Source organism: Polychytrium aggregatum (assembly GCF_025602895.1).
Source record: "Polychytrium aggregatum strain JEL109 chromosome Unknown BJ171scaffold_31, whole genome shotgun sequence".
NCBI lineage: Eukaryota > Fungi > Chytridiomycota > Chytridiomycetes > Polychytriales > Polychytrium > Polychytrium aggregatum.
In genome coordinates this window covers 118,370-142,967 of record NW_026516233.1, presented here as the reverse complement: position 1 = coordinate 142,967, position 24,598 = coordinate 118,370, and the positions used below count along the sequence as shown (strand labels likewise).

Below are 24,598 nucleotides of genomic sequence, written 5' to 3'. Positions count from 1 at the left end.
ACACGCCGGACACCACCGGCGCCACAGAAACAGCGACACGGGCGGTTTGCGCGTGCGCTCGCGAGGCACGCACTGTATGCGCCGGGCGGGGTGTGACGGGCGGTCGTGCACGTGCGACCATGACCATGACCGAGGCGATCCGCCCCGGCTGCGGGGCGACGCGTGGCGCTGAATCCGGCCCAATCGGCTCAACCGACTCGGTCCGTTCACCCAACCGGCTCATGCGATACCCTGCCGGTGCATGTGCCGTTCGCCGTCACTCGGTGTGGTCAAGAGATTCTCTGTGCATACGCAGGCACGCTGATGTGGCCGCGGCCCCTATCTCGGCGTTTATTTCTTCTTGGCGGGATACTCGTAGAAACCCCGACCCGACTTGACGCCCAGGCGGCCCTGCTTCACAAGGTCATCGAGCATTTGGCTCGGGGCGACCAGCGAGTCGCCAGAAAGAGGCGAGTTCTTGTTCCATCCGTCGTTGATGAACTTGAGGGTGTCTAGGCCAACGTACTGCATGAGACGCGACGCATAGAGAGGCCATGGTGAGAATGGTGAGTGGCAGTATCTGCGGGCGACAGCCCATCCGCACTATTGCGTGAGAGGGGAAGGATCCAGTACAGAGAAGCAGAAGCACTTGCTGCAGGCGTGGACTTACATCCATAAGCTCAAAGGGACCCATGGCTGAGCGGGGTTTGGTCGATGATGTTGGATCGATTCCGTGCGCGGCCAGTTAGTTGCGGCCCATTATGCGGCATGCGTCCTCTCGCCTGCCTCGATTTGCACGCCGACGCTTCAACCCTCCGCCCGCACTGTCGCTTACGATAGCCTGCACCGAGCTTCATGGCGGTGTCGACGTCCTTCATGTTGGCGTCGCCGCGCTCCACCAGCCGCAGAGCCTCCATCATGTAGGGCACCAAGAGGCGATTGACAATGAAACTGGCAGTCGATAGCAACGATGTCAGTGCAAGGGGCGGCGCACAGCCCATGCGGACTCGTTATTCTCCAGCGCCAAGAACGACATCGCTCTGGATCGGCATCGCCAGATATCATTGTACCAGAGACCACCACGCGTTCTGCTTGTCGATCCGCTGCGAACGTACCCGGGAGTGTCGCCACAGGCAACAGGTTCTTTTCCGACGGCCTTCGAGAAGGCCACGAGCTCATCAAAGACAACGCTGGACGTGTCCTTGGTCTTGATCACCTCGACGAGTTTCATCTGCGGGACAGGGTTGAAGAAGTGCAGGCCACCGAAACGGTCGCCGCGCTGGGTGGCCGAAGCAATCGCCTGGATGGGCAGCGAGCTGGTGTTGCTGGTGAAGATGGTGCGGGAGGGTGCCGCTGCATCCAGGGACTTGAAGAGCGACCGCTTCACATCGATGTTCTCGACGATGGCCTCGACGACAAGATCCGAGTCCTGGACGGCCTGGGCAGAGTCGGTGGACAGCTGGATGCGTGTCCATACGTCCTTGATGAAAGCGGCCTGGGCCTCGGTGTCGCTGGCAAACTTTTTGCGAGCGATTCGTCCAAGCGACGAGTTGATCAACGCTTCGCCCTTCTTGAGAGTATCTGGGGTTAGGTCGACCATGGTGACGTTGAACATGGACTGAGCAGCGACCTGGACGATGCCGGCGCCCATGAGGCCTTTGAAATTGCGTGGAGATGGTGCAAATCGAGTCAGCGGGAGGGATCGACACCAGATGGCAGGGATCCGCACGAGCCGACAGACACATCGGGCTGAGCCTACCTGAGCCCACGACGGTCACATTCTTGATCTGCATGGCCGAAGCGCTCGAGGAGAAGAGGCGGCGTCCGAGCGTATTTGCGACAGGAAGCGGGATCATTTCGGCGGTATGGAGATGGGCGAGGGGAGGGCAGATGTTGGCAAGGAGACAAAACGGAGATGCGGATGGCTGGCCGGCGTTCCAGAAGCGACTGATGGTGGGGGGGGGCCGAAGGCGACCAAAGATATATCAGGGGATCACATGCAAATCGCATCTGTTCAGATCATGCGGCGCTGGCCCGAATGAGGCAGCGCTTTGCAGGCCAGAGGGCTTTTGCGCGCCCCCCGCAAGGCGATCGACGGAGGGCCGCTGAAGCGCTGTTGGCGGCCGTCCTCCGGGGCTCGTCCTGCATCCCGGGGTGCATGGCGAGCAGGACCATGGCCCAGGGCAAGCCAAGACCATGGGCTGGAGGTGGCAGCGCCACAGGCGGCGGGAATGCGCTGTCTGTGTGGGGAGCCGCAAGCTGCGGCTGTGGCTGTGCAGCACCACTGTCGCTGTGTGTCGTGGCAAGGCGCCCACGTGTGCGACATTGAACCACCCAATGTCACACACGATGTCACGCGGCACCCCACGCATTCTGTCGATGTTGTTCATGTTGCTCCTCGGCGATACCATCAGTTGGTATATCGACGCCGCCATCGGTTGATATATCGAGGATACCATTAGTTGATATACCGACACCGCTATCGGTTGATATAATGACAATGATATCGCCTCATCGGCAATGCCATCGCCTCATCGACAGTGTCGCCAGCCCAGCCTCGGTGGCGCTGGCTCCCCAGGCCGGAGACATGAGCAGTCAAGCGCGCATGGACCTGCGCGGGTGCGCTGTTCGTCTTGCCAGCACGCCTTGGCAAGCAACTCTGCCAATGCGGTCTCATGCCACCCTTATGCGATCCCCCCCCCCAAAATGCTGGCCAAGTGCGTCATTCGCAAGCCCGGCCTGCGCCGTATATAGCACGAGGCGCCCCCGCCATCTCCGTCTTCCTCCTGCTCGTCTCCTCGGCACTCTTACGATTCTGCCAACTCCAAACCATCTCGGCATTCTGCCTGTTCTGTCTGCTCTGTCTGCTCTTGTGTGCACGATGGCTTCCCTTGCTCCTCAGTTCCCCAGCGAAATGCCCGATGACTCTGCCATGGTGCTCGACATCATCACCATCGAGGATGTCTGTGCTCGCGAGGACCTGCTATTGGCCCCCTGCGACGACGACGACGAGGACGACCTCGAGGCTGCTTTGGGGGTGGTCGTCCCAGACTCGCCCATGTGCTGTGCTGAATCGGAGGGCCCAGAATCGCCGTCCATACCCATTTCACCCACCGAGGCCTGCTCGGTCGTCATCAGCGGCCGGTTCACGCTCCTGATAGAGCCCCTGCGCGGGAACGAGCTCGACCACCACGACCGCGAACCCCTGGACTGCTCCGACGACGACGACTCAACGCGGATATGCTCTGACGACAACGCCCGTCCCCTGGACTCACCCGATATCGCAGACCCAGCCGCCGCTGTGCTGGTCGACGACGCCACCAGGTTCGTCGTGGAGCACTCGATACTCAAGCTCACCGAAGTCGAGAGACCGCTGCAACACCGGACCACCGTCCGCCAGTTCCTGACAACCATGCCCAGCAACTCGTTTCTCTACCGGCAGCCGCAGATGCAGGCCTACCGCTACTATACGCCGCCGTCACCGCGGACCCTAGCCGGTACTCTGGTCGAGTGTCGAGCCCGAGGCATGCTGTGCCCGCCGCGAAAGCCCGTATCCAAGGCATCGACCCTGCGAGCCGTGCTGCCGGCCACCAACCTGACCCTGGACTCGCGGTCAGAGCTGTCTCTTGGCAGCCAGTTCCTGGCGGCGACGCTCTCCGTGGCCACGTCCAGCAAGCGCAAGGCCATCAACTTCCATCTGCCCCGTTTGCCAACCCGCTCCGAGATATGCCAGCGGATCCATGTCAATGCCCATTTCTGAGGCCAATCTGCAGACTCGCTGCTCAGATAGAACCATGGGAGATGGGTGGGGCCGGGGCGTCGCTTGAACCGACTCTGCACACCATTCGCGCGGCCCTCTCTCCCCTCTCCCAGATACCCTTGAATAGCGACCAAAGTTGAGCAACCTTGCTTGTGCCAACAGCGGCCCTTCCCTTCCTTTCGATGCTGAGACTGTTTGTACATAGGTATTTATGGATATCCAAGAGAAGCACGGATATCCAGCATCCAATATATGGAATCTGTTGTCCATCATAGGATACTCTCATAGGATATCCATCATGGGAAAGCCCTGGTTTGGCATGAGTATCCTGCGGCCCTCTATCGGTGGCCGTGTGCTCTTGGATCCACTGCATCGACATCGTATCCCCTCCATCCACCCACCCATCCATCCACCCAACGTCCATCCATTCGCCCACACCCAGGGCCCTCAGTCAGCCGACAGTTGTGCATCTCGTGCCTGCCACATCCACCACCCACCCGCACCCGACCTGATGTTGGCACCGATATCCCTGCGTCGTCGCCAACGCTCGCCGGACGTTCGGTGAACAGATCCCTTCAGCCACCAGATTCCCGCAGTCACCTCCGTCTGGACACACGATACGTCACAGCCTTCGATCAGCAGGTTTGCCGCCCTGGCAGATCTGCTCGCGTGATCCACCCAAACTCCATCTCATCTGCCAGGGCCCATGCGATTCATTCAATCTGCTGCTGCCACTCGGACTATTCCACTCGGTCAGGTTGTCGTGTTCGTTCTGCTGGTCCTGTTCGTTCTGATCGCTCTGTCCATCCGCTTCCCACGGTCAGCCGGCCTCGCCTCCGCTCACATCGTCGCCTCACACGCACATACGTGCATCTTCTATGCACTGATTCCAACCTCACAGCACCTCCGAATTCCACCCACCGTACCACCCGCCGACTGTCAGCATGGACTACGCGCACAACGATCAGTCGGATCTCTCGGGAGAGTCAAGTGACGAAAGCGACACCAACGACGACTACGAGCCGGCTTCGTCCTCCTCCTTCTTTGGCAAGTACGAGCGGCGGCAGTCGATCGAGGCCACGCTGCAGATTCGCCGCAACGCGGAGATGCGCATGAAAAACAAGCTGCTGAACAATCTGACGATGGAATCGGCGCGGCTTACCGGGATGGGCGGCGACAGCGGGAGCGACATTGACGAGGCCTCCGAGGATGGCGGCGAGTCCCAAACCACCTCGGCTGAGGCCAAACCCGCTCGTGGCGGACGGCTGTCGCTCCACGGGATTCGGATCGGCAGTCGTGGACGCATCATGGTCCCCGTCGTCGGCGATTCGGATGCAGAGGAGGAGGAGATGAGCGACACCTACACGGAGCTCCCTCGTCTGTCCCTCACCGCGCTCGGTGGGCTTTCCTCTCTGCCGCAGCCTTCGCTTTCCACCAGGCCGAGCACCTCCACGGCCCTTCCGTCTCGATTCCGACGCACCGAATCGACGCGGTCGACCCAGTCCCAGACCCAGACCCAGGCGCAGGTCCAAGCGCGGATGCAAACGGGCGGTCGCCGTGGATCGTACTTTGTGAACCAGTCGCTCATGCCGCTGGCCATGCGCAAGCTCATGAACCGCAACAGCTCGCTCTCGGATAGCGGCGGTGCACTGACACCAGGTCAGCCACCACCACCGCCGACCATAAAGGCCCTATCGCCTGACGGACTGCCCGATGACCGGTATTCACACGATTCGTTCCGGTCTGCGGCGTCGCTGCTGATCGATGGGTTCGAATATCCACTTGGAAGTGCCCTGGGAAGCACTCTCGGCAGCACGCTCTTCCACGAAGGCTTTCAGTCCATCGACCTCCCGATGCCACCGCTAACCGGCGGTCCGCATGCTCGGAGCGACCAGTCCCTAGAGAAGCGTCCGCTGTATCCGTCGGCGATGCCCGCTGGCCCAGACGGGGTTAAGACAGAGCAGCCCGAAGACGGGGCCGAGGCCGGGACCAAGAGGACAGTCGTCATCGTTCCAGGCCGAGGAACGCACCGGGTGGGTACTTTGTTAATGCACGGCCTGTACCTGGGTGAGGCAGTCTTGCCACTGGACCATGCGCCGTATGTCTGCCGGATGATCCACGGGCATTCGTCTCTTGATCGCTATTGGGTCTGGATCAACTAGCGACGAAGCCCGCTCAACAACTCCTGACTCTTCCCCCCTCCCGATTCCCACATATCCCTTGGGATTTCGCAGTCCCTGTCGCATGTGTTCCGCAGGAAGGACATTTACATGCAGCTGTGCTTCATATTTGGAATCGTTCTCCTTGGCGTGGCCATCAACGACTACATCTACATCTTTGTTCTCGAGACGCCTCCATATACGACTCGCTGGCTGATATCCTTCATGGTAGGACACGGAGTGGGCTTGTTGGATAGACGCAAGGTGTGAGCAATGACTAACTCTTCGGGGGGGGGCATGCGGGGGGAATCGTCCACGAATCCGACAGGTTCTCCATGTGTTTTCGTTCTTTACGTTCCTGCTGGCATTCATCTACGGCAACGAGTCCGGCGACATCCTCAGCACCCGCATGGCTCTTGGAGGAGGGGGTAAGCTACAGTGCCATTATCAGGGGGGGGCAGAGCGAATGGCGAATCGGCTTGGGAACACTCGGACCCGCATCCTTCAGTTTCGGCCGAGCTTAAACTCGGCGCTCCCCCTCCTTGGCCGCAAGTCGACCTCCCAGGTTGATCCCGGCGGCAAGGCTCGTGCATCCGCGACCACATTTCGTTCCTCTCGTTGATCTCTGGCCCCGTTTCTGCTGCCTTGCGGCCTCCTCCTCCGTTATTTGCTCCAAACCACAGTGATCAATCTGCTGGCCTTCACAATGGAGGCGGTGTTGCGTATCGGCTTCCAGGGATACTTTCCCAACTCAACGACATACTCGGACTAGCTCTGCGGTCTGTTCTGGGACGGCGGCAGCGGCAGCGAGAGTGTATGGAACCAGGAAAGTACCCGATGGCCACAGCCGGTGGGCTTGGTGCCTTGTGGCAAGTTGAGCCGGACCTGGGGTCGAAGGTTTGGCATCAGCCCACGGGGCTGGTGCTGGTGGCGAGGCCGATGGCGAGGCCGATAGCGAAACTCGATGACGAAGCAGCGAGCCCAACGGAGAGGGGTGGATGTGCTTGTCCAACATGGGAGGATGCATGTGCAATCAGAGTTTGTCCAACTCCAGCCTTGCGGCATCCCGCTGGTCTGTATCCGCATTTGCCAATATAGAACAATATAGAACAATGGTCCCCAACATTCACTTATATATGTATGTATATTCTTTTTTTTTATTCACAAACGCGATAGGAACGCATGGGCGATGCCATCAAAATGGAGGGAGAGGATGCCGCGGCAGTGTCGTTTAGTGCGCATCAACCAAAAAGAGAGAGGTGGTGAGGACCGTGGAGGGGCCGGGGAATAGTAGGGGAGGAGAGGGAGGGGGATATTTTTGATCTATTGAGGAGCATCGCCAACGATAGAGGAACGAAGGCGGAAGGGAATCGGGGAGTTGCCAGCGGACAAGTCGGTATCAGGCGGATGTTGCGTGCATGGCAGGCTCATGGCAGGCTCATGGATACTCGCAAGGCTCTGCGACACGATTGTTTCGCTTCCTGTAGAAGCCGTTGCCGAATGCATCCACACGACTGTGGATGGAGGAAGGCAGCGGGATATTCTGGGGTTTCTTGTAACAAAGCTTTGATGGGCAGCGCAAAAGATGGATGGGTGAAATACAATATGTACACATGGGAGAAGGTGAGAGGATGGGAACGCAAGGGTTGCAGCATCGGAATGGGCTCGTAGATAGATATTGCAAGGAGGTATTTGGGTTTGTAAGTGGGATAGCAGTGGGCTGCAGTAGGGTTGTTGCTGGATCACCATGTTCGTGACGGCTTTTGACAGAGAGCTGGATGGCGGCGACTACGCCGAGACCTTGAGGGATTTGGACCCCGTCCAAAACGAGTTGAACTTCATGCTGATCCGATGGAGCTTCTGCCGCGTCTCGTTTTTGATGTCCTTGATCTTTTGACCCCGGCAAGCCGAGTCGGCCGCGGCGGAGGACGACTTTGAGGACTTTGTGGAGCTCGACAACTTGGAGTCCAAGGAGAATCGTTTATCGACGGCCGAGGACTTGCCACGCTGGCCGCTGCCTTTGGTCGCGGGCTCGTCCAGAAAGACGTGGCGGAAGTGGGTCGACCGAGGAAGCAGGCGCTTGAGACCAGGCGATGAGGCGAGCGGATGGGTTGGGCTGGTCGGACTGGTCGGACTGGTCGGGAGGTGGTGCATGGCGGGGCTGGACGGGAGATCGGCGAAGGAGAATGACAGCGGCGGCAGGCCGTAGGCGTTGTGCTCGGCGTCGATCTCGGTTGGCAGTGGCGACAACGGTCGGTCCGGAAAGTCGTAAAAGTCGGTAATGAACTCGATCGGGCTCCAGTTGTCCTGGCTCGGCAAGCCGGTGCCGTTCTTGGACGGGGTCGCAACGCCGGCGGCGGCATCGCGATCGAGGTCAAAGTCATGGTTGAGGTCAAGGCCGACACTGACATTCCGCAGAGGCGACGGGCGCTTCCGGAAGGGATGCCGCCGGGGGGTGCTCCTCTGTCTGGCCTTGGGAAGGATGGGGTGGCCGTTGCTGGCGGTGCGAGGGCAAGGGTAGAAGGTGCGAGTGTCCAGGATTTCGGCAGGCCACTCGCCAACCTCGATACCGGCGTGGATGATGAACATGTAGAGCATGAAGGAGGTGATGACGGCGCGATGGTGCAGGGGCCGCCCGACCTCGGTCAGCTTCATGAACGAGCGCCGATAGAGCTGGCGCTCGACATCGAAGGGATAGCGGCGGGGTAGACCATCGGCATGGCCACGATCGAGACACATGGCGGCGAGCTCTCGGCCATTGCAGGCCGAGTGCGGTCGGTAGAGGAGCTCAACCGGGAAGGGCTCGCTGGCCGAATACGCCGAGGAAGGAGACACAGGCGAGCGTGGGGCGGAGGTTGGATGGGCCACAGCCGAGGAACAGGTTGTGGCGGAGACGGAAGCGGCAGCACAATGATACGCGGAGGCTGTGGAGCTGCCGACCGAGCTGCCGACCGAGCTGCCGACCGAGCTGCTGCTGTGGCCTCGCTGGATGAGAGGACTCTCGAGCGACAGCGACCTTGAGCGCATACCACCGCCATCGGCGCCGGAGAAGCCAGCAGCGGCGGCGGCAGCAGCGGCAGCAGCAGTAGCAGAGCGTTCGCGGGCTGTGGCCATTGTCGGATTGGACGAGGAATGCGCAAGAGCAGGTGAGGAGACCGGGCGGTGCTTGCTGCGTCGCTCCAGGCTCAAGTGCTGGGTTTGGGTCGGACGGCTGCGGGCAGGATATTTGTACATGGATGCAGGCTGGGACTCTTGTGGGCGATCGGGGACGTAGACGTGGATGCACGAACTGAGGGAGGTCTGGCTAGCCGGCAGCAGGCCAAGTACCTCGCTGCAGTTGATTTTTTGGGCGACATAGTACGAGTCGCCAAGGTCCAGATAACCCATGGCTTGGCAGGAAGGCGACGGCGTGAAGGTACTCGTAAGCGTAGATATGCACAAAGCCAGACGATTGTGGCAAATGACGATCGCGAACAGCAACAGCGGCGGCGGATGAGATTGCCGGTAGTTCAAATGGAAACAGGGCCAAGGGACGACCGGGGGGAGTTGAGTAGTCGGGCTGGAGAAGGATCGGGTCTGAGGGCGATCGAGTTGGGTCGAGAGTGGGAGAGGAGGGGGGACGATCGAGCCAGGCAGGAGGGAATAGCGGAAGGCCCCGAGATGGCAGGTGTTGATAAGGGTGCTGGGCTCAGGACTGCGGGTCGCAGCGGGGAAGAGAGAATAGGGTCGGATTTGCAAGCGAAAGCAAAGGTCGGACCCGCGCAGGATCAACCCCAAGGCAGCTGGACAGCAGGCCGCGGGCCAAGGGCAACAAGGGCAGCCTTATAAATGGGACGGAGGTCGGCAGCGCCATCGCCATTGGCATCGCCAGGACCGCCCAGCGGGGGCAATGGGCGGGAGCGCAGGGGACCGGAGAGGCCGGCAATCAAAGGTGGTGGTGGGGGAGGCTGGCCATCCGACCACGAGGGCACTGGCGGATCGTGGCGGCCGAAGAGCGGGCTGGGTGTGCCGGTGTGTGTACAGCGACGAGTCGGGCGGTGGTTGGTTGGGCGGATGGTTGGGCGATGGCAGAGCGGATGGCAGAGCGGATGGCAGAGCGGGCGGCAAGAACAAGTGGGCAAGAACAAGTGGACAAGAACAAGTGGGCAAGAAAGCGGGCGAGCGGCCGTCGTCCTCGAAACGCAACCACCCATGTTGCAATCGCCAAAGTCGCATTCACCCGGGCATGCATTGGGGGGGGGATCGCGGCGGCGCTGGGACAGTCTCGATGTAACATGTGCAAAGGTCGTCGAGGATCGGGGTGGGCCTGTTTTTGGATCTGCGATAACGACGTTGCGATCATGTTGTTGGACTTGTGCGATGATGTCTTGGGGCTTGTGCGATCTGAGTGGATCTGTGGGCGATCGATCGCGCATGTTGTGGCGAGAGACATGCACTTGCCCTCCAGATGTCCTTCCGGATGTCCTTCTGGATGTGCATTCCAGGTGTAAATTCCGGATGTCCTTCCGGATGTAAATTCCAGTGTGCATTCTGGGTTGGAAGGTCCGATGCTGGTGCTCTGCACCGTTATTCCGTCCCATGTCACTCTCCATCACACCGAGTCGCCGTTGTCGTTGCCGTTGCTGGACACCGGGGTGCATGTGTTCGCAACCCGGTGCGGCCTGCCGTCGGCAGACACAGCTCTGGACTGTTCGTCGATGCCAAACCCAGCCAGCAGCACTGGACGCATGACCTGCTTTCGAGACTCGCTCCTTTCGCCGATGGCGACAGCGCCGAACCATTCGGCTCGCTCTCGGCTCCTCCACTTCGGGGGCATGTCCAGCACCGTTTCCTCCCTCAGCCCGATCCCCCCCCGCTCGTCCAACATGCCTCCGCCCTCCGCCCAGAGCAATCTCGACCTCCCAGCCGCGTGCACCGATGGCATGGTTACCAGTTGGCCGATGGGCTGGCCAAGTCGGCCAGGCCGTTGCTCAGCCGAATCGGAGACCAGCGGCTTTCCTCGAACTCGAACATGTATGTCTGCAAGGAGCAGCAGGCGTAAGCACAAGCACAAGCAGCAAGCGACAGTGTCCAGAACAATGTCAGTAACAGTGTCGGTAGCAGCCTCCAGGCATCCTGCCAGGACAGCCCGCTCGTTACAGCCGGGTGCTTCTTGCTCCTCTCCTTCCCCATGGCAAACCCTTCTGGGCGGTACCCGAGACCGAAGCACGCTCTGATGTCAGGGGCGGGGAGAAGGAGTGAAGGAAAAAAGGACAAGACGCAAGGGAGGTTGTTCCTGGAGTTTGCAAATCCCGCCCGTCCCTCGACACATTTCAAATGGGAGCCAAGCCAATCCCAGCCTGAACCGGAGGGGAGATGCGCTGGTGGCATCATCGCCGCATCGTGCCGCATCGCCGGCCAAGACGGGGGGTGTCGGTCTGAGGGCCTCCTTCCGCTCTCCCCCCCAAAGATCTCCGCCGCCCAGCTTTGCGGACGACCCCAGCCAAGAAGCCACGCGTCGGCCAAGACATGATCGCCAAGGGCATCCAACAAGGCCTCCGCAGTCGTCGGCACATGCGACGTGGGTTTCCAGGATCCGCTGCGAAATCGGCCCGGCTGCGGCTTTGGAAGCCTGCGGGAGAGAGGGACAGGCGGGCGAGCCAGCACGAGCCAGCACGAGCCCGCCTGGGCAATGCCCGGTCAAGCTATCTGCAGGCCCAATCTCAAGACGGAGGCGAGGTGGAATGGCTGTTGGTGTTGGCAAAATGCCCATGGACTGTCCGGCCCTGCGGGCAACCGCACGCCGCTCAGATCCATCCCACTGGCCAAGGCCGATCCCTGGCTGGCCATGAGGGCTCTTGGATTGCAGTAGCAGCCCGCCCGTCTGTACGTCTGTCCGCTTGGTGCGTCTCCCCTGGTGCGCATTCGTTGGGTTGGTGAGGACATGTTCGTCCAAGGAAACATGTTTCTGTCCAACGGGACCAACACAACCGCGGCGGCGACCCATGCCGCTGTCTCGAATGACCCCGCATGTCCGCCCAGGGACAAGCCCGTGCAGGGACGTGCTCGGTCTGTCCATCCAGGGCGACCAAACGTCCATCCAAAAGGTGGTCGAGTGTCCATCCAAAGAACGTCCGTCACCGCAACATGATAAGCCACCACCACTACCACCGCCGTTCATCCATCCACCGCATGCACATACACTCTCCGGAACCTGATCAACTTTGTGGTGCTCAGCAACCAGGGAGGGAACTCTGTATTCACATTTTTTGCTCTCCTTCATCGACATCCTGTGGCAGCGGCAGTGGTGGTGGTGGGTGGTGGTGGATGCCAATCGCCGACATCGGCGAGGATCACAGAAGCAGTACAGATCGGCGGTGGGAGATACAGGGCACACCGAAGGCAGGGCACGGCTGAGGCAGGACCAAAAACAACGATAATGGTGTCGACAGAAGGAAACCTCGTGAAAGGCTTCCTTGGGTATTTCTTTGCTCAATGATAATGATACAAAGGGTGCCGGGCAACGCAAGCGCAAGCGCATGGGCGTGACCGGCGGCGATACAGACGGGGCAAGTACAGATATGAGGCGGACGCAATTGTCGGATAGATGGCAAAAGGCATGAGCGCGTGCTGTTGTTATTTGGAATGTATCCTCCTCCCCTGGGCTTGAGGATGTGAGCGAGGGTGGGGATAGATGTCCGAGCACCGCGGGGCATACCGAACGACACAAATGTGCCAGTGGGGAAAGGGAGTGTGGGGTTTTGTGCCCCTCCAAGGAACCTGAACTCGACCATTAAGATTACATGTAGTATGAGGGATGATGCAGCGATGATGGAAAGGGCGAGAGGATGAGAGCTGAGGCAAATTACAATTCGTCAGGTTCAGGGGAGAGGAGGGGGGGAAACTGGTGAGGCGCCGGGATCGGCGGGCCAGACGCACTTAGGTGCTCAAGACAGCAATCGGATCGGTCCGGGACTTGAGGTACGACGAGATGCACTTGAACTTGCGCTCGACAACCGAGGACAGCGACGGCGTCGACGCCGGCTTCTTGTCCTTCTTTGGCGAGGCCGCAGTCCCAGGCCCACGCAGAGACAGGTCGCTCCGCCAGCCGGTCTGGTCGATGGTTAGATTCAGAGCCGTCATGGCCTCGGCAATGAGCCGGGACGTGTCTATCGGGCAGCTGGGCGCAGGCGGCGGAGGTGTTGGCGGCCGGTCGGGGCAATCGAGGCGGCCGATGGGCGGAAGAGGCTCGATCCTGGTGGCGGTGGAGTCCGAGGAATGCGAAAAGGCCGGCAGGGAGTCCGCCGCGAGAGGACTGTCCGGGGCGATCAGGAATGTGGCGGGGTCGATGCTGGCGGACAGGAGCATTGCGGGCTCGGCAGGAACAAGTGCGTCGACGGCGGACTCGCACGAGTCGATGGACGACGGCGATGAGGGTGCGGACGACTCTGGTGAGCAGTCCGACTCGAAGGAGGCAAAGTATTCGGGGGAGGACATGGGCTCGGACGAGCACGACTCGGACGAGTAAACCGATGCCGGCGAGCAGGTCGTCGACAGTGCCGGCTCAGGCGAAGCGGGCCGCGAGGGGAGCGTGGGAGACACGATGGTCATCTCGCTGTCGTCGTCGGCAGAGTCGTTGTTGCAAGTTTGGTTCTCGATCGGGAGGGCAAAGGCCAGCGGGTGCATGCGCTTCGGGGTGGGAGTGCGGTTGAGGCTCCTGTTGCGGATGCGGGCGGCCTGCGCCGATTTGTGATCACAGCGAGTAACGAAGCAGCCATCCAGCGTCGATCTGGAGGGCGATTCGTATAGCCGCTTGAAGGTGGGCAGGTTGTCGAATGGATGGATCAGATGCACACCAGGGTGCACCGCCAGCAGGCGGATGACCATGGCGCGGATGTTGACCGAGTGGGTCATGGGGCGATTGGACTGATAGAGTCTGTAGTAGGAAAGCTGGTACATGTACCGCTCGAGCTGGGCGTTAAACCGACTCAGGAGTGGAGCGGCCGATGGAATGTGGGCCGGAACATAAGCGGGCAACACGGCATCGTCCTGCTGAAGCAGGTATGAGCTCGTATAGTCTGAAACAGTGGCAGGTTGCATTGGGGGCCCCAGAGAATCAGGATCAGGGAGGGTGGGAAGCAAAAGTGGGTTGAGGCAGCAGGGCGGAGGAGCGATCGTATTTATGGGGGGGTGAGGGAGGTGTCCGGTTGGCCGCGCAAAGCACAGAAAAAAATCGATGGGGATACAGCCGAAGCAGGGGGCGGCACAGAGCGGCACAGGACCGAAACGGGGCCAAACGGGGCCAAACGGGGCCATGCTATCGCAGCAAAGGCAGAGTCACGCCGCCGCCACCGCAGCGAGGGCAAAGCATTGCGTCGCCGGTCGTCGTCCCCGCCCCTCGCCGACGGTATCCGTTCTGCCAGGCCGCCAGCACCGAGCAACAAATGGCCAGCGCCGAGTGCTCAGTGTCGAGTACCAGGTATGAAGTGTCGAGTGTCTGGCAGAGGGCGAGTGCCAAGCAGCAATTACCAAGCAAGTGTCAGAGAGCAATTGCCAAGCAGGCAACTCTGCCTCGCAATTGTCAGCGGCGGGTTTACATTTTTCTGTCTCGGTACCACCTCGGCATCGCCCTCTCGGTACCACCTCGGCATCGTCGTCGTTCTCGGCGTGGAGCCTGGGCTGGTGGATCTGTCCCACGCGAGCGCAGCGGCCGATTGGGCGAAACAGCCGCCTGCTGCGATCATGGCATCGGTTGTATGGAGAGGCCGTCGCACAGGCAGCCCGCTGTTCAGCCCCAAGGACTCTTGCGTTTTTCTCGCCGCTTGGCCACCTTGCACACGTAGCATGTGCAACGTGGTGCGATGTGGTGCGACATGTGCGAGGCAGCCGCGCGCCTGCGAGACTGCCAGCGGAGAGCCCGCAAGGCCAGATACCCAGCCCCAGCAGTGATACCCAGCGCCAGCGAGCCTGTGTTTCAGCGGCGGCGCCGAGGGAGCAAGCAGCCGAGTGTCCGTTTCGAAGAAATCTCTCGCGTGGCGATCGGCTGGGTGGGTCTGAGAGGGCAGGAGGATGCTTCCCGCTCTGCCCACGATGCAGCCGGGCTCGCACGGGCAAAACGAGGCAACCAGATTTGGTTTCATGAGCGATCTCGGTCTCGTTGCAGGTCTCGATCTCGGTCTTGGTTTCAGCCTCGATCCAGCCCGCCAAGACAAGCGCGTGAACGGCAAATCCTATGCGGCCGGCTGCCAAGATTGCTTCAGCCTCACCAGCCCTGCGCTGTCGGTCTTGGCAATCCACTGCCAGTCCACATGCCAGTCCACAGGCCAGATCTTGGCTGCTGGGAGAGACACAAAATCCGACCTCGAGCTTGCATGCCACCGGGCAACAGCACTCGAGGGCAAGAGCGGCCAATGACCCGATCCCGTCAGCCGGCATGGCGACGGCGTGCTGGAGCGATAGGCTGGAGCGCCAAAGGCAGCACACGGCCAGGTGGCGTGCGAGCGTGTGCCGCCCAAGCCGAGCGATGATACCCGACGCGCTGGCCAGACCAACATGGCCCAAGCCGACATGGCCACGCCGACATGGCCAAGCCGACATGATCGGGCTGCCCAAGCCAACACCACCACGCCACCATGATCGAGCCGCCATGATCATCCAGGCCCGGCACTGCACCCCGTGGGACTGGCGAGCCCGCGTGCGTCGCTGTTGTGGTCATCGAGTCATTTGATTGCGTCCGCAGCGCGTCCGGGGGGCAGTGCTGGTTGCTTGCCACACGATTGCCACACGATTGCCACACGATTGCCGCACACTTGCTGCTCACTCGCTCCATCTCCTGGTCAGCCGGCCCAGCCCTGTCTCCTGGTCACCCGCGCTTGTTGACAACACATTTCGTTTGTGCTCTGCCCAAGGTTGGCTCCGGGGCAAGCCTGACCGGCACTGCCATGTCGATTTGATTCATGCCATGCCATGCCGCGTAATCGCAGACAAACAGCGGCCGGCAATCGCAGACGGGCAGCAGCTGACAATCCCGGCTGTCGCCGATGAGCCGTTCCAGCCGTAAAGACACTGCCAACCACGTAACGATCCACTGTCGTCCATGCAAAAACTTCCTGTCAGACAACACCCGCCATCAACCGCCGTCAACCCGCACCGACTGGCGATCTCTTCTCCAGTCGCATGCTGCCCGGGGTCCGTTTTGTCGTTTGTGCTCCATTGTCACCGTCGTTCGCCCAACAAGGTCGCTGGATCGCCGTGGCCCATTGGCCTGCCGCCCGTGCGTCGCCCATATCTACCCGGTGCGCGTTTGCGTGCTTTGGACTGCGGCCATATTTAGGCCGACCTCGCCCCCCTCCGGCATGCCCGATTGCTCTTTCGGCCCGACCCTCCTGCCGACCTCGCCCTTCGCCTATTCGCTGCATCTTGTCTGCCTTCCTGCCTCGCCAAGCCTGCGTCAAAGTCGGCCCGTTGTTTCGTCCAGCCCCAAGCCTCTCCCTTCACGTCACCGATCCCGTCCCGACCCGTCATGACTGCTCGCATCCATTCCGCCTATATAACCGTCGCCCCGTTGTCGGCGTCAAAGCAACATCCCGTCGTCCTCATCTCGGCCAATACTCTCTTTGATGAACCTGAATCGCTTGGATCCGAATCCGAATCTGAATCCAAAGCCATGAACCTGCCATTCCCCAGTTCCCCCTCGCAAGACTTATCGCAAGACCTATCGTCGCAGACCTTGGACAGGACTCTGCCAGCATCCCTACCCGGAGCCCTTGAGCAGGCGGCTCCAGAACGAGGCCGTCCAGTTGGAGTCCGTCGCCGGTCTCGATCGCTGACTCCCGAGCGGCCCTCGATCACTCCCCTGACTCTGTCTGCCCCTGTCGCCCGGACCGACGACCATCCAGTGTCGATCAGCGCCCCGCGTCCCTTCTCCGCCTCCGACATTCTCCTGGCCGAGCATGGCTTTTCACAGCCCACGAGCCACCTCCCGGTGCGCTATCCGTTCGACACCGAGCGGCTCATCTATCGGATCTCATACTTCAAGCTGACCCAACCCAAGCGTCCTGTGCACCAGCGAAGTGCCATCATCTCGCTGATGCTGCACGCCCTTGCTGTCCATCCCGGCATCGAGCTGGGCGAGTGGCAGTCGGGCTCGCAACATGCCTTCCGAATCTATGCTCCTCCGATCCGAACAACTCTCCACGACCGCCAGGTTCGACCGGCACTACGGCTCTCAAGCGCCCGCTTCCGCCGCGAGCTTGTCGGCATCAATGCAGAGGCTCAGGCTCTGGAGCGCTATGTCTCTGCACCTGCTCCCGATGGCTCCGCCGCCCTGGCCGCCCCGACTGCATCCACCACTACCTCCAGCTCCATCACCACCACCTCAGCCACCACCCTGGCTGTCTCGGCCATGCCTGCCCCTTCCTCGGTTCTTGGACGCCGGCTTTCTCGCCTGCGCGTGAGCGTCTCCAGCAACACTCTAGAATTCGACACCACAGCGAACCTGGCCGAGCCCACGCGGACATCGTCCGTCAACTGTCTCGCCAGAGTCCCGCAGCCCGTGCAGGCTCCAAAGCGCAAGATCTTTGCCACCGCCGAGGATTTCATTGGCGGCTCGGTCCCGCGAACAGCGGCGCTCTACGAGATCCCCATCCTCGTGGTCACGCCGCCGACCGAGTCTCAGTTTGTCGGGCCTGCTGCTTCGACCAGCACCGAGGCTGGCTTGGTATCTGAACCCAAGGTCGGCTCGAGTCTTGCCACAGCCGCCATTGTCTCCACCAGCCTGACCAGTCCGATAGGCCCAGCCGGGCCAGCAAACCCAACGTCGACGTCAACGCTAGCGTCGACATCGATAGCGACAGAATCGACAGATCGGGTGATCCCAGTCCGCCACACAACCGCTCGTTCCCGACGGAGCGGCGCTGTGGCAGAAGAGGACGATACTGATGGCTCGTCTGCCACCCGGCCCGCAGCCAACGACCTCGAGAACCATCCCACCAGCAGCGGCCGCAACTTTTTGAGAAAACTCAAGCTGTTCCATAACTTTACTGCCAACACGAACCTGCGCAGCGACGTCATGCTCTAGAAAGCACAATCGTGGAGATGTCTGTGTTCTTGAACGCCGCTCCCAAAGCTCCTTCCTCCGTTCCTCCCACCACAGGGTTGTGTCTTGCGCTCTCAGTCGTCCCTCACGCACTACCCAGGGTCGCTTTCGCCGTCGCCCTTCGTTTGCTGGCCATTCCAAACCATGTATCATACTCTCCTTCCTCTCAATACAGGTTTTTGTTTTTGGTTTCCAGCCCATCTCGATCCGCTTGGAACTTGCTTTGCCACCCGTCTTGCTGCTCCTCCCTCTGCTGTTGCGCTGCGTCGGGTGGAAGCGACGACCGCCCTTGCATGCGTTGGCTGGCGGCAAGCGCAGGCCAGAGCCGATCCCGTTGTATCCGCACTCGCGCGAGCCAGGCAGTGCAACGGAGGGCCCATGGTCGGAGATTGGCCCTCATGACCGCGTTGGCCATGGCCGCTGCCCCGCGGCGATATCGCACGACCCTGTTGGTTGTGGAACGTCCCTGCGAGCCGAACAGGACGCTGAAACCGCAAGGGCCTTTATCGGTCGCAACGTGCGTCTGCAGGTCCGGCGAGCCCGGCATGGCCCGTGTGCTTTGCTGTCTCTCTCTGCGTCCCGCTGAGTCTCGGTGCATCGTCCCTCCCCCCCATACACCCCAGATCCAGTGTCCGCGCCCACGGCCAGCCAAACGCCGGGGGCGGTGATTGTGTCATCCCCGCGGAAGCAACCCGTTGCCGCCCGCCTCTTGCTCGCCATCCGTCTGTCTGTCCGTCCGTCCGCTCACCCTCGCCTTTCATCTGCCCTCCCCCATCCTTGCTCTCCATCTGCCCGTCCTTGTCGTCGTCATGATTTCCAGTCCTGAGATACCCACCATCGATTTTGCGTCGTTTGGCGGCCCCAACCCGGCCGTCGCCGTCGCCACCGACGAGGCTCGCATCAACACCGCCCAAGAAATCATGGATGCCCTCTGTCGCTTTGGTACGCACTCCCGGGTCACGCGCAGGTTGCTCTGCTTCGGACCAGGCCTCCATTCGTTACGACGGATTTGAAACTCTGTCGTGATGCTGGATACATCTGCCATCATCCTTGGCCGCATGCCCGTCTGCCGCAGCAGCACCCGCGGGGCATGAGGCGATGTGCAGGGACCCCAGCCCCCCCCCATGCGTGCTCCGCGGTCCCTTTGGTGGGAAGAAAGGCTGGCCGTGCGGGTCTGGGACGACAGCTCCAGCAAGACTTGTGGGGCTCCTTCTCTCCCCGCCTTCTGACGGCTGCATCTCGCTCGCTCCGACTCTCTTGCGATCGTAGGGTTCGTCTGCCTCAAGAACCACGGCATCGACTCGGACCTTCTCGCCGAGTTCTTCGTCCTGGCCGCGCAGTATTTCGATCGCCCTCTGGCGGACAAGTTGCGCCATGCCTACGACCCCAACGACAACAGCGGCTACACCAGTTTCGGCCAGGAGGTGCTCAATCTCGATGACCCCGTCGATCAGAAGGAGGCCTTCAACCTGCGACCGTTCAATGGGCTTTTTGGGTCCAAGGAGACCCTGCCCGAGCTCTTCCAGGCCCACTTTGACAGGATCGAGCAGCTCTCGGAGGTACGGGTGTGCGCATTTGGCGGCCTTGATCGAGATCGTTGGTGGTGCCGATCGCCGTGTGTGCAGCCGGTTGGGCCTCGGTTGAGGTGGGCGACTGACACTAGCGAGAGGACACGATGGGATGCGCCATGATGTTGCCTCGTGCAAGGCTTTGGATGGGCATACGTATGCTCCAGTACGGGCTCCTATGGCTCCTGTGACTCCTGTGGCTCCTGTGACTCCCAAATCCAGCCAAGAGACCTTAGATATCGCTGACCAGATTGAAAACGTCTAGGACCTGCACCGCCTAATGCTCCGAATCCTGGACGCCGTCTCGCTCGGCCTCCAGATTCCGGCCGAGGCTGGCGGCATATCCTATCTGTCGGATCGTCACCGCTACCAAGAGCCGTCGGGCTGCACCCTGCGCATGCTGCGCTATCCACCAGCCAAGACCGGCAGTATCCGATGCGGTGGCCATACGGACTATGGGTCGTTGACGCTGCTCTTCCAGGACAGCGTTGGGGGGCTTGAAGTCTTTGTGCCAACCTCCGAAACGATCCGCGATCCTGCAGTCGATGGCTGGATCCCGGTCGTCCCGGCCCCAAATACCCTGATCGTCAACGCCGGCGATCTCATGGAGTTCTGGACGGGCGGGCTCATCCGAAGCGCTCCGCACCGAGTCCGCGGATGGCCCGGCTCCGAGAGCACGAGCCGATACTCGGTCGCCTTCTTTGGCCATCCCGAGGATAGCACCCCGCTCGACCCAATCCCGAGCCCGCTGCTGGCGAAGGAGACCTTGGAGGGCACGGCGCCTACAAGTGTCCCTAATCGCTCGTTTGAGGCTGGGTCGCTGCTGAAGCGCACCATGACCGCCGGCGAGCATCTGCAAATGCGCCTCGACAGGTCATACAACCTGGCCTGAGCCACGACCCCAACGAAGCACTTGCCTTTTCTTTGAATATGAACCCGGCCATGTTCCCAAAGCCTGTCTGTGTGCCGAGATTAGCAGCTCGACCCGCGTGATTTCATCATGCTGGAAGATTCGACTCTGTTCGAGCGAGCGCATTCGGCAATCGTGCTTGAGAACGTGTTCGCCGGATTGCCCATGGACACGCTCGTCAAATGATGCCCACAGATCTGAGCTCCCCAATCCGAATTCTCCGAAGCGTGCTCGCAGCGACAGAACACCAACGGCATGTGAGTCCCGCAGAGAGATCGTGACCCATCCCCCCCCCCAAGGCGAGCGGCGCTCCAGGTTCATTTCCGCACCGAGAGCACAGGGTGCAGCACATCTGTCATTCTTGGATCACGCACACGGCACAAACGCGAAGGCGACGGCTGGCTGAGGCGCCCAGACAGCGGCCCCAAGAGCAGGGCTGCGAGGCACCCAGCGCCCACGCGATAGGCGCATGTGGGTGGGTTTCCAGGTCCGGTCTTTGGATGAGCCGGGACGCTCTGTGCCCGGCAACCCAGCCGGGCTCTCCAGATGAACCATGTTGGACAGCCACGCATCGTGACCGCCTTGGGATTGTCTTGGGATTGTCTTGGGATTGTCTTGGGATTGTCTCGGGATTGTCTCGGGACTCGCCAGCAAAGCCCTGGCCCCACACCCCTTTCGGCGTGACCGTGGTGTTGTCGCATGGGCCTGCCGCGCAGGAGTCGGGCCTGTATGGACAGGGACAAGCAAGGTTGGTTTGGGCGAAATGAGGCCAAGGAATGCCAAGCAGGAAGGAGCACCACCCACCAACAGAGGGACTCATGGTCCGCCCCCCAAGAGCAAACATGGACACTGGCGACAAGGCTGCCGTGGGGCTGGGGTGGGCGACGCGTCTGTGGCAGGGCACCGCGCGTCTGTGCGACATTGTGTGGCGACAGTGGCTTCATGGACCGTGGACAGCTGGGCTTCTGCTGCAGAGACTGCGAGCGCAACAGGACAGCATCCTCGGCGATGGCATCTGGGCGTGCGGCAACCGGCACCGCGCAGCGACCAATTGCATCTGCACCGATCAATCAGACATGCATCCCTCTGCGGGCACGGTCTGTCTATCGACTGGATGCCAACAAAAGACGCAAAACAGAGCCAGCGCGACCACAACAGCAGACTCGGTCACACCGCGACACAGCAACAACGCAATCGAGCTCAGACAACAGACGCCGGCTGCGCACACACCCAGAGCCGCACAGCCACAGCCGGGGGGGCGGTCGCACGGCGGGTGGCGATCGGGGGCGCCCTTGGCTGTGCGCGTCCAGGCGCGTGTCAAGAGGCAAGACCCGTGGCGCCTGTTGGACAAGCGCACTGTCTGTGTGTGGCGCCACAGCTGCCTCCGCCGCGACGCACGCGCCTGATTGGCCGGCGCCCGCCCCGCTCTCCTGGCGAGCGCTCCTTTTCTTGCCGGCAGACTTGCCGCGGCCCTCGGGGTGTCCTTCCTCCATCGTCCTTCCTCCATCGTCCTTCGACTGCAATCTCCCTCTGGATCCGTCTCGCTCTCTCGGCCCCGATCGCCGTCGCAATGTCTTTGCATTCCAGCAGAACGGGGGTCTCCAAGACCCTCCTCCTCCTCCTCGGCCTCTGGGCCGCCTGTGCCAGCGCATCTGATGCCACAGTTTCCCAAACGGTACGCCGCCTTTGGCCGACAGCTCGTTTTCGCGCTGGCTGCCACACTCCTGGTCTGCTGTTTGGCTCCCTGTCTCGATCCTCTCGCTCTTTTGCGTCTTTTCTGTGGCTGCCGTTTTCTAGTCCGTCGCCGATGTGGAACGGCAGTCGGCAATCGCAGCTGTCAGTCCGTGTTCATGGACAACCCCCCCCTCATGGACAACCTCCCTCATGGCAACCCAACCACCCGATTCGCCACCGCTCCTAATTGCACAACCGCCTCCCCAACACTAGGGCCCATGTATCATCGGTGGACAATGCAGCATCTCCATCAGCTTCAACGCGAACCTTCTGGGCGCCTTTTCCCCTGGCGAATCCGTGACCGTGAACGTTGTCGACGGTGGCATCATGGTAAGCCACGGTCCTATTTACATCTCGCAATATCCATTTTGGTCAGGCCTTTGCCGACCTGACCTGACCTCACCGCTGCTTCTCCAAGAAACCCGCCTTCCGCTGACCGTCCCTCGCTGCAATTCCAGACTGCGGTGGCTTCCGTCAAGGCTCCTCTCCTCGGGGCATCGACCCAGGGCGTCACCTTTGGTCTGCCAACCACCCTGAGCAGCCTGGCCTTCATCGCTCTTTGCACCAACCCTCTGAACTGTCCCACCATCTTTGATCCTATTTTGACTACTCCGGGCACCAGCTCCACCAGCGCCGTTGCCTCGACCTCGTCCCTGGCGCCGTCGTCCTCGTCCAGCTCGTCCTTGTCGGCTACTTCGGCCACCACCGCCGCCAGCTCTTCGACCACCTCAACCACATCCGCCCCCACCGTCGTCTCGACAAAGTCCAACGGCAGCCCATCGGCTTCGACCACCTCCCAAACCTCCTCAACCGCCACTCCCACCAACGCCCCCAGTGACTCGCAGGGTCCCAGCACCGGCGTGATTCTGGGAGGTGTCGCCGGCGGCATCGTCCTCCTTGCGATCATCATTGCCATCGGTAGCTATTTCTACACCAAGAAGAAGTACAGCCAGCCCAAGTCACCCGGCCTACGCAACTTTGAGCTGCCCCCGCCCGCCAGCAACGCCTGGAAGCCTCTTGACGAGAAGCCCGAGTCCTATCCCATGGGCCAGACCAAGTACGGCTCCCAGCTGCCCGGCCCGCAGTCTGGCTATTCGAGCGCCCCTCCGGCTGGCTACATCCCTCCCCCGGCCACTGTCAGCTACTCGACCCAGCCTCAGTACGACTTGGGCTACAACTCTGGATTCAGCTCCAGCTTTGGTGCAAGCGATGTCCCCCCTCCTCCCCCGGCCAAGGTCAACACAAGCGACGCCCCGGTTGCTGGAGGCTTCCCCGTCTACGCCTCGGCTGTCCCTGTCGCAGTCACTGCCACTGTTACCGAGAGCAAGCGCAACTCATCTCTGGCGGCCTCCGGCAAGCCCCGCATCGTCAAGGCCAACAAGGCGGCCGACAACCCTGACGAGCTTTCGATCGTGGCCGGCGAGACCATCACGGTGCTCGAATCCTTCCCTGATGGTTGGGGTCTTGCTGTCAACTCGGCTGGACTTCGCGGTGCAGTGCCCCTGAACTTCCTGGACGAGCCTCCTGTTGCCGCCACCAACACCAAGAAAGTCCTGTGTGCTCGCCCCGCTGAGCAACCCGATGAGATCGAGCTGATCCTGGGCGAGGAGGTGACGGTGCTGACCGCCTACGACGACGGTTGGGGTGTCATCAAGACTGCCCGTGGCGAAGGCATGGCCCCGCTCAACTTCCTGTCGTAAAAGTATGCGGGCGCGCTTTCCAGTCTCTGGGTCTGTCGCCATCCCTGACGCCAATCTTGCCGACCGACCTGTGTGGACTGGGGGTGCCTCCGCGGCCGCCGACCGTTCGCTAAGCTTGCGATCCTGAGACATGGCGCCCGCCCGACTCAGACGCCGCCGTGGCGATCGATCGCATCGTACCGCTGCCTGGTCTCCCCCCCCTCCTTCTCCTTCATCCCCACTCGCTATGCGTTTGCTGTACTTATTTCTCGTCCTGCTCATCCGTCTTTTGTCGACACCCGCTTCCCCTTCCCCTCTGTTTGATCCTGCTTCTGCAGGATGTCTCTCCTTGTACTTGGTCTGTCTGCTCAGTCCTAATCCGCACCATCGCCACCCCCCACTACGACTGGATCGGTCTTTGCCTCGCCATGTACTGCTTGGTTTCTCGATTGTGCTCATAGACCCGGGTCCAATTGCTGAAATGAAGCATGGGTTTGCTGTTTGTGGACAGATTCGCCTGGCTATCCATCTTCCTCCCCGGATCCTGTTGCTCGATTGCTTGCCTCAGTAGACCAGTCCCAACACGCGCCCATCACAAGGCAAAGGCCAACGTCGCAAATCACTCTAAATACAATGGCGTGTGGTTTTATTGTTATCTTCGTCGATTCCTGACTCTTGCTACATTTCTATATTCTCGACCGATTGGTCAGCCGTCTTGCCAACTGCCGTCTTG

At 61.1% G+C, this 24,598-nt stretch overlaps 8 protein-coding genes across 8 annotated transcripts; 5 read left to right on the top strand and 3 right to left on the bottom strand.

The window, feature by feature from the left end:
- Positions 1 to 277: 277 nt before the first annotated feature.
- Positions 278 to 2,123, bottom strand: BJ171DRAFT_562446 (3-hydroxyacyl-CoA dehydrogenase). The gene is made up of 5 exons (XM_053113270.1): positions 1,739 to 2,123; positions 1,095 to 1,635; positions 815 to 930; positions 650 to 675; positions 278 to 504 (listed from the first exon to the last, which is right to left on the bottom strand). The coding sequence occupies exons 1-5, from the start codon at positions 1,833 to 1,835 to the stop codon at positions 331 to 333; spliced, it is 954 nt and encodes a 317-aa protein (XP_052964518.1). The 5' UTR covers positions 1,836 to 2,123; the 3' UTR covers positions 278 to 330.
- Positions 2,124 to 2,711: 588 nt separating this feature from the next.
- Positions 2,712 to 4,011, top strand: BJ171DRAFT_514058 (uncharacterized protein). Its single transcript, XM_053111806.1, has one exon. It carries the CDS (start codon positions 2,861 to 2,863, stop codon positions 3,737 to 3,739), a length of 879 nt encoding a protein of 292 aa, XP_052964517.1. The 5' UTR covers positions 2,712 to 2,860; the 3' UTR covers positions 3,740 to 4,011.
- Positions 4,012 to 4,754: 743 nt separating this feature from the next.
- On the top strand, positions 4,755 to 6,999 carry BJ171DRAFT_514056 (uncharacterized protein). Its single transcript, XM_053111805.1, has 4 exons — positions 4,755 to 5,772; positions 5,974 to 6,126; positions 6,227 to 6,326; positions 6,582 to 6,999. The coding sequence occupies exons 1-4, from the start codon at positions 4,846 to 4,848 to the stop codon at positions 6,668 to 6,670; spliced, it is 1,269 nt and encodes a 422-aa protein (XP_052964516.1). The 5' UTR covers positions 4,755 to 4,845; the 3' UTR covers positions 6,671 to 6,999.
- Positions 7,000 to 7,686: 687 nt separating this feature from the next.
- BJ171DRAFT_476645 (uncharacterized protein) lies at positions 7,687 to 9,285 on the bottom strand (the record flags this gene model as incomplete). The annotated part of the gene is made up of 1 exon (XM_053108843.1): positions 7,687 to 9,285. One exon carries the CDS (start codon positions 9,283 to 9,285, stop codon positions 7,687 to 7,689), a length of 1,599 nt encoding a protein of 532 aa, XP_052964515.1.
- A 3,332-nt stretch (positions 9,286 to 12,617) lies between these two features.
- On the bottom strand, positions 12,618 to 14,249 carry BJ171DRAFT_180271 (uncharacterized protein). The gene has a single exon (XM_053106056.1). It carries the CDS (start codon positions 14,191 to 14,193, stop codon positions 12,817 to 12,819), a length of 1,377 nt encoding a protein of 458 aa, XP_052964514.1. The 5' UTR covers positions 14,194 to 14,249; the 3' UTR covers positions 12,618 to 12,816.
- Positions 14,250 to 16,113: 1,864 nt separating this feature from the next.
- BJ171DRAFT_514051 (uncharacterized protein) lies at positions 16,114 to 18,169 on the top strand. Its single transcript, XM_053111804.1, has one exon. The coding sequence runs from the start codon at positions 16,400 to 16,402 to the stop codon at positions 17,954 to 17,956; it is 1,557 nt and encodes a 518-aa protein (XP_052964513.1). The 5' UTR covers positions 16,114 to 16,399; the 3' UTR covers positions 17,957 to 18,169.
- A 385-nt stretch (positions 18,170 to 18,554) lies between these two features.
- Positions 18,555 to 20,652, top strand: BJ171DRAFT_514050 (uncharacterized protein). The gene is made up of 3 exons (XM_053111803.1): positions 18,555 to 18,916; positions 19,244 to 19,533; positions 19,808 to 20,652. Exons 1-3 carry the CDS (start codon positions 18,784 to 18,786, stop codon positions 20,432 to 20,434), a joined length of 1,050 nt encoding a protein of 349 aa, XP_052964512.1. The 5' UTR covers positions 18,555 to 18,783; the 3' UTR covers positions 20,435 to 20,652.
- Positions 20,653 to 22,022: 1,370 nt separating this feature from the next.
- Positions 22,023 to 23,886, top strand: BJ171DRAFT_476641 (uncharacterized protein; the record flags this gene model as incomplete). The annotated part of the gene is made up of 4 exons (XM_053108842.1): positions 22,023 to 22,127; positions 22,250 to 22,288; positions 22,400 to 22,516; positions 22,645 to 23,886. 4 exons carry the CDS (start codon positions 22,023 to 22,025, stop codon positions 23,884 to 23,886), a joined length of 1,503 nt encoding a protein of 500 aa, XP_052964511.1.
- Positions 23,887 to 24,598: the final 712 nt, after the last annotated feature.

Excerpts from the sequence above, each read along its gene's own strand:
- BJ171DRAFT_514050 (XM_053111803.1), top strand. The coding sequence starts at position 18,784 with ATGATTTCCAGTCCTGAGATACCCACCATCGATTTTGCGTCGTTTGGC. Across the intron at positions 18,917-19,243 it reads GGATGCCCTCTGTCGCTTTG|GGTTCGTCTGCCTCAAGAAC; the intron begins GTACGCACTCCC and ends TTGCGATCGTAG. Across the intron at positions 19,534-19,807 it reads GGATCGAGCAGCTCTCGGAG|GACCTGCACCGCCTAATGCT; the intron begins GTACGGGTGTGC and ends GAAAACGTCTAG.
- BJ171DRAFT_514051 (XM_053111804.1), top strand. The coding sequence starts at position 16,400 with ATGACTGCTCGCATCCATTCCGCCTATATAACCGTCGCCCCGTTGTCG.
- BJ171DRAFT_514058 (XM_053111806.1), top strand. The coding sequence starts at position 2,861 with ATGGCTTCCCTTGCTCCTCAGTTCCCCAGCGAAATGCCCGATGACTCT.
- BJ171DRAFT_514056 (XM_053111805.1), top strand. The coding sequence starts at position 4,846 with ATGCGCATGAAAAACAAGCTGCTGAACAATCTGACGATGGAATCGGCG. Across the intron at positions 5,773-5,973 it reads CAGGCCGAGGAACGCACCGG|TCCCTGTCGCATGTGTTCCG; the intron begins GTGGGTACTTTG and ends GGGATTTCGCAG. Across the intron at positions 6,127-6,226 it reads GCTGGCTGATATCCTTCATG|GTTCTCCATGTGTTTTCGTT; the intron begins GTAGGACACGGA and ends CGAATCCGACAG.
- BJ171DRAFT_562446 (XM_053113270.1), bottom strand. The coding sequence starts at position 1,835 with ATGATCCCGCTTCCTGTCGCAAATACGCTCGGACGCCGCCTCTTCTCC. Across the intron at positions 1,636-1,738 it reads TGTGACCGTCGTGGGCTCAG|GCCTCATGGGCGCCGGCATC; the intron begins GTAGGCTCAGCC and ends GCAATTTCAAAG. Across the intron at positions 676-814 it reads GAAGCTCGGTGCAGGCTATC|CCATGGGTCCCTTTGAGCTT; the intron begins GTAAGCGACAGT and ends AACCCCGCTCAG.
- BJ171DRAFT_180271 (XM_053106056.1), bottom strand. The coding sequence starts at position 14,193 with ATGGCCCCGTTTGGCCCCGTTTGGCCCCGTTTCGGTCCTGTGCCGCTC.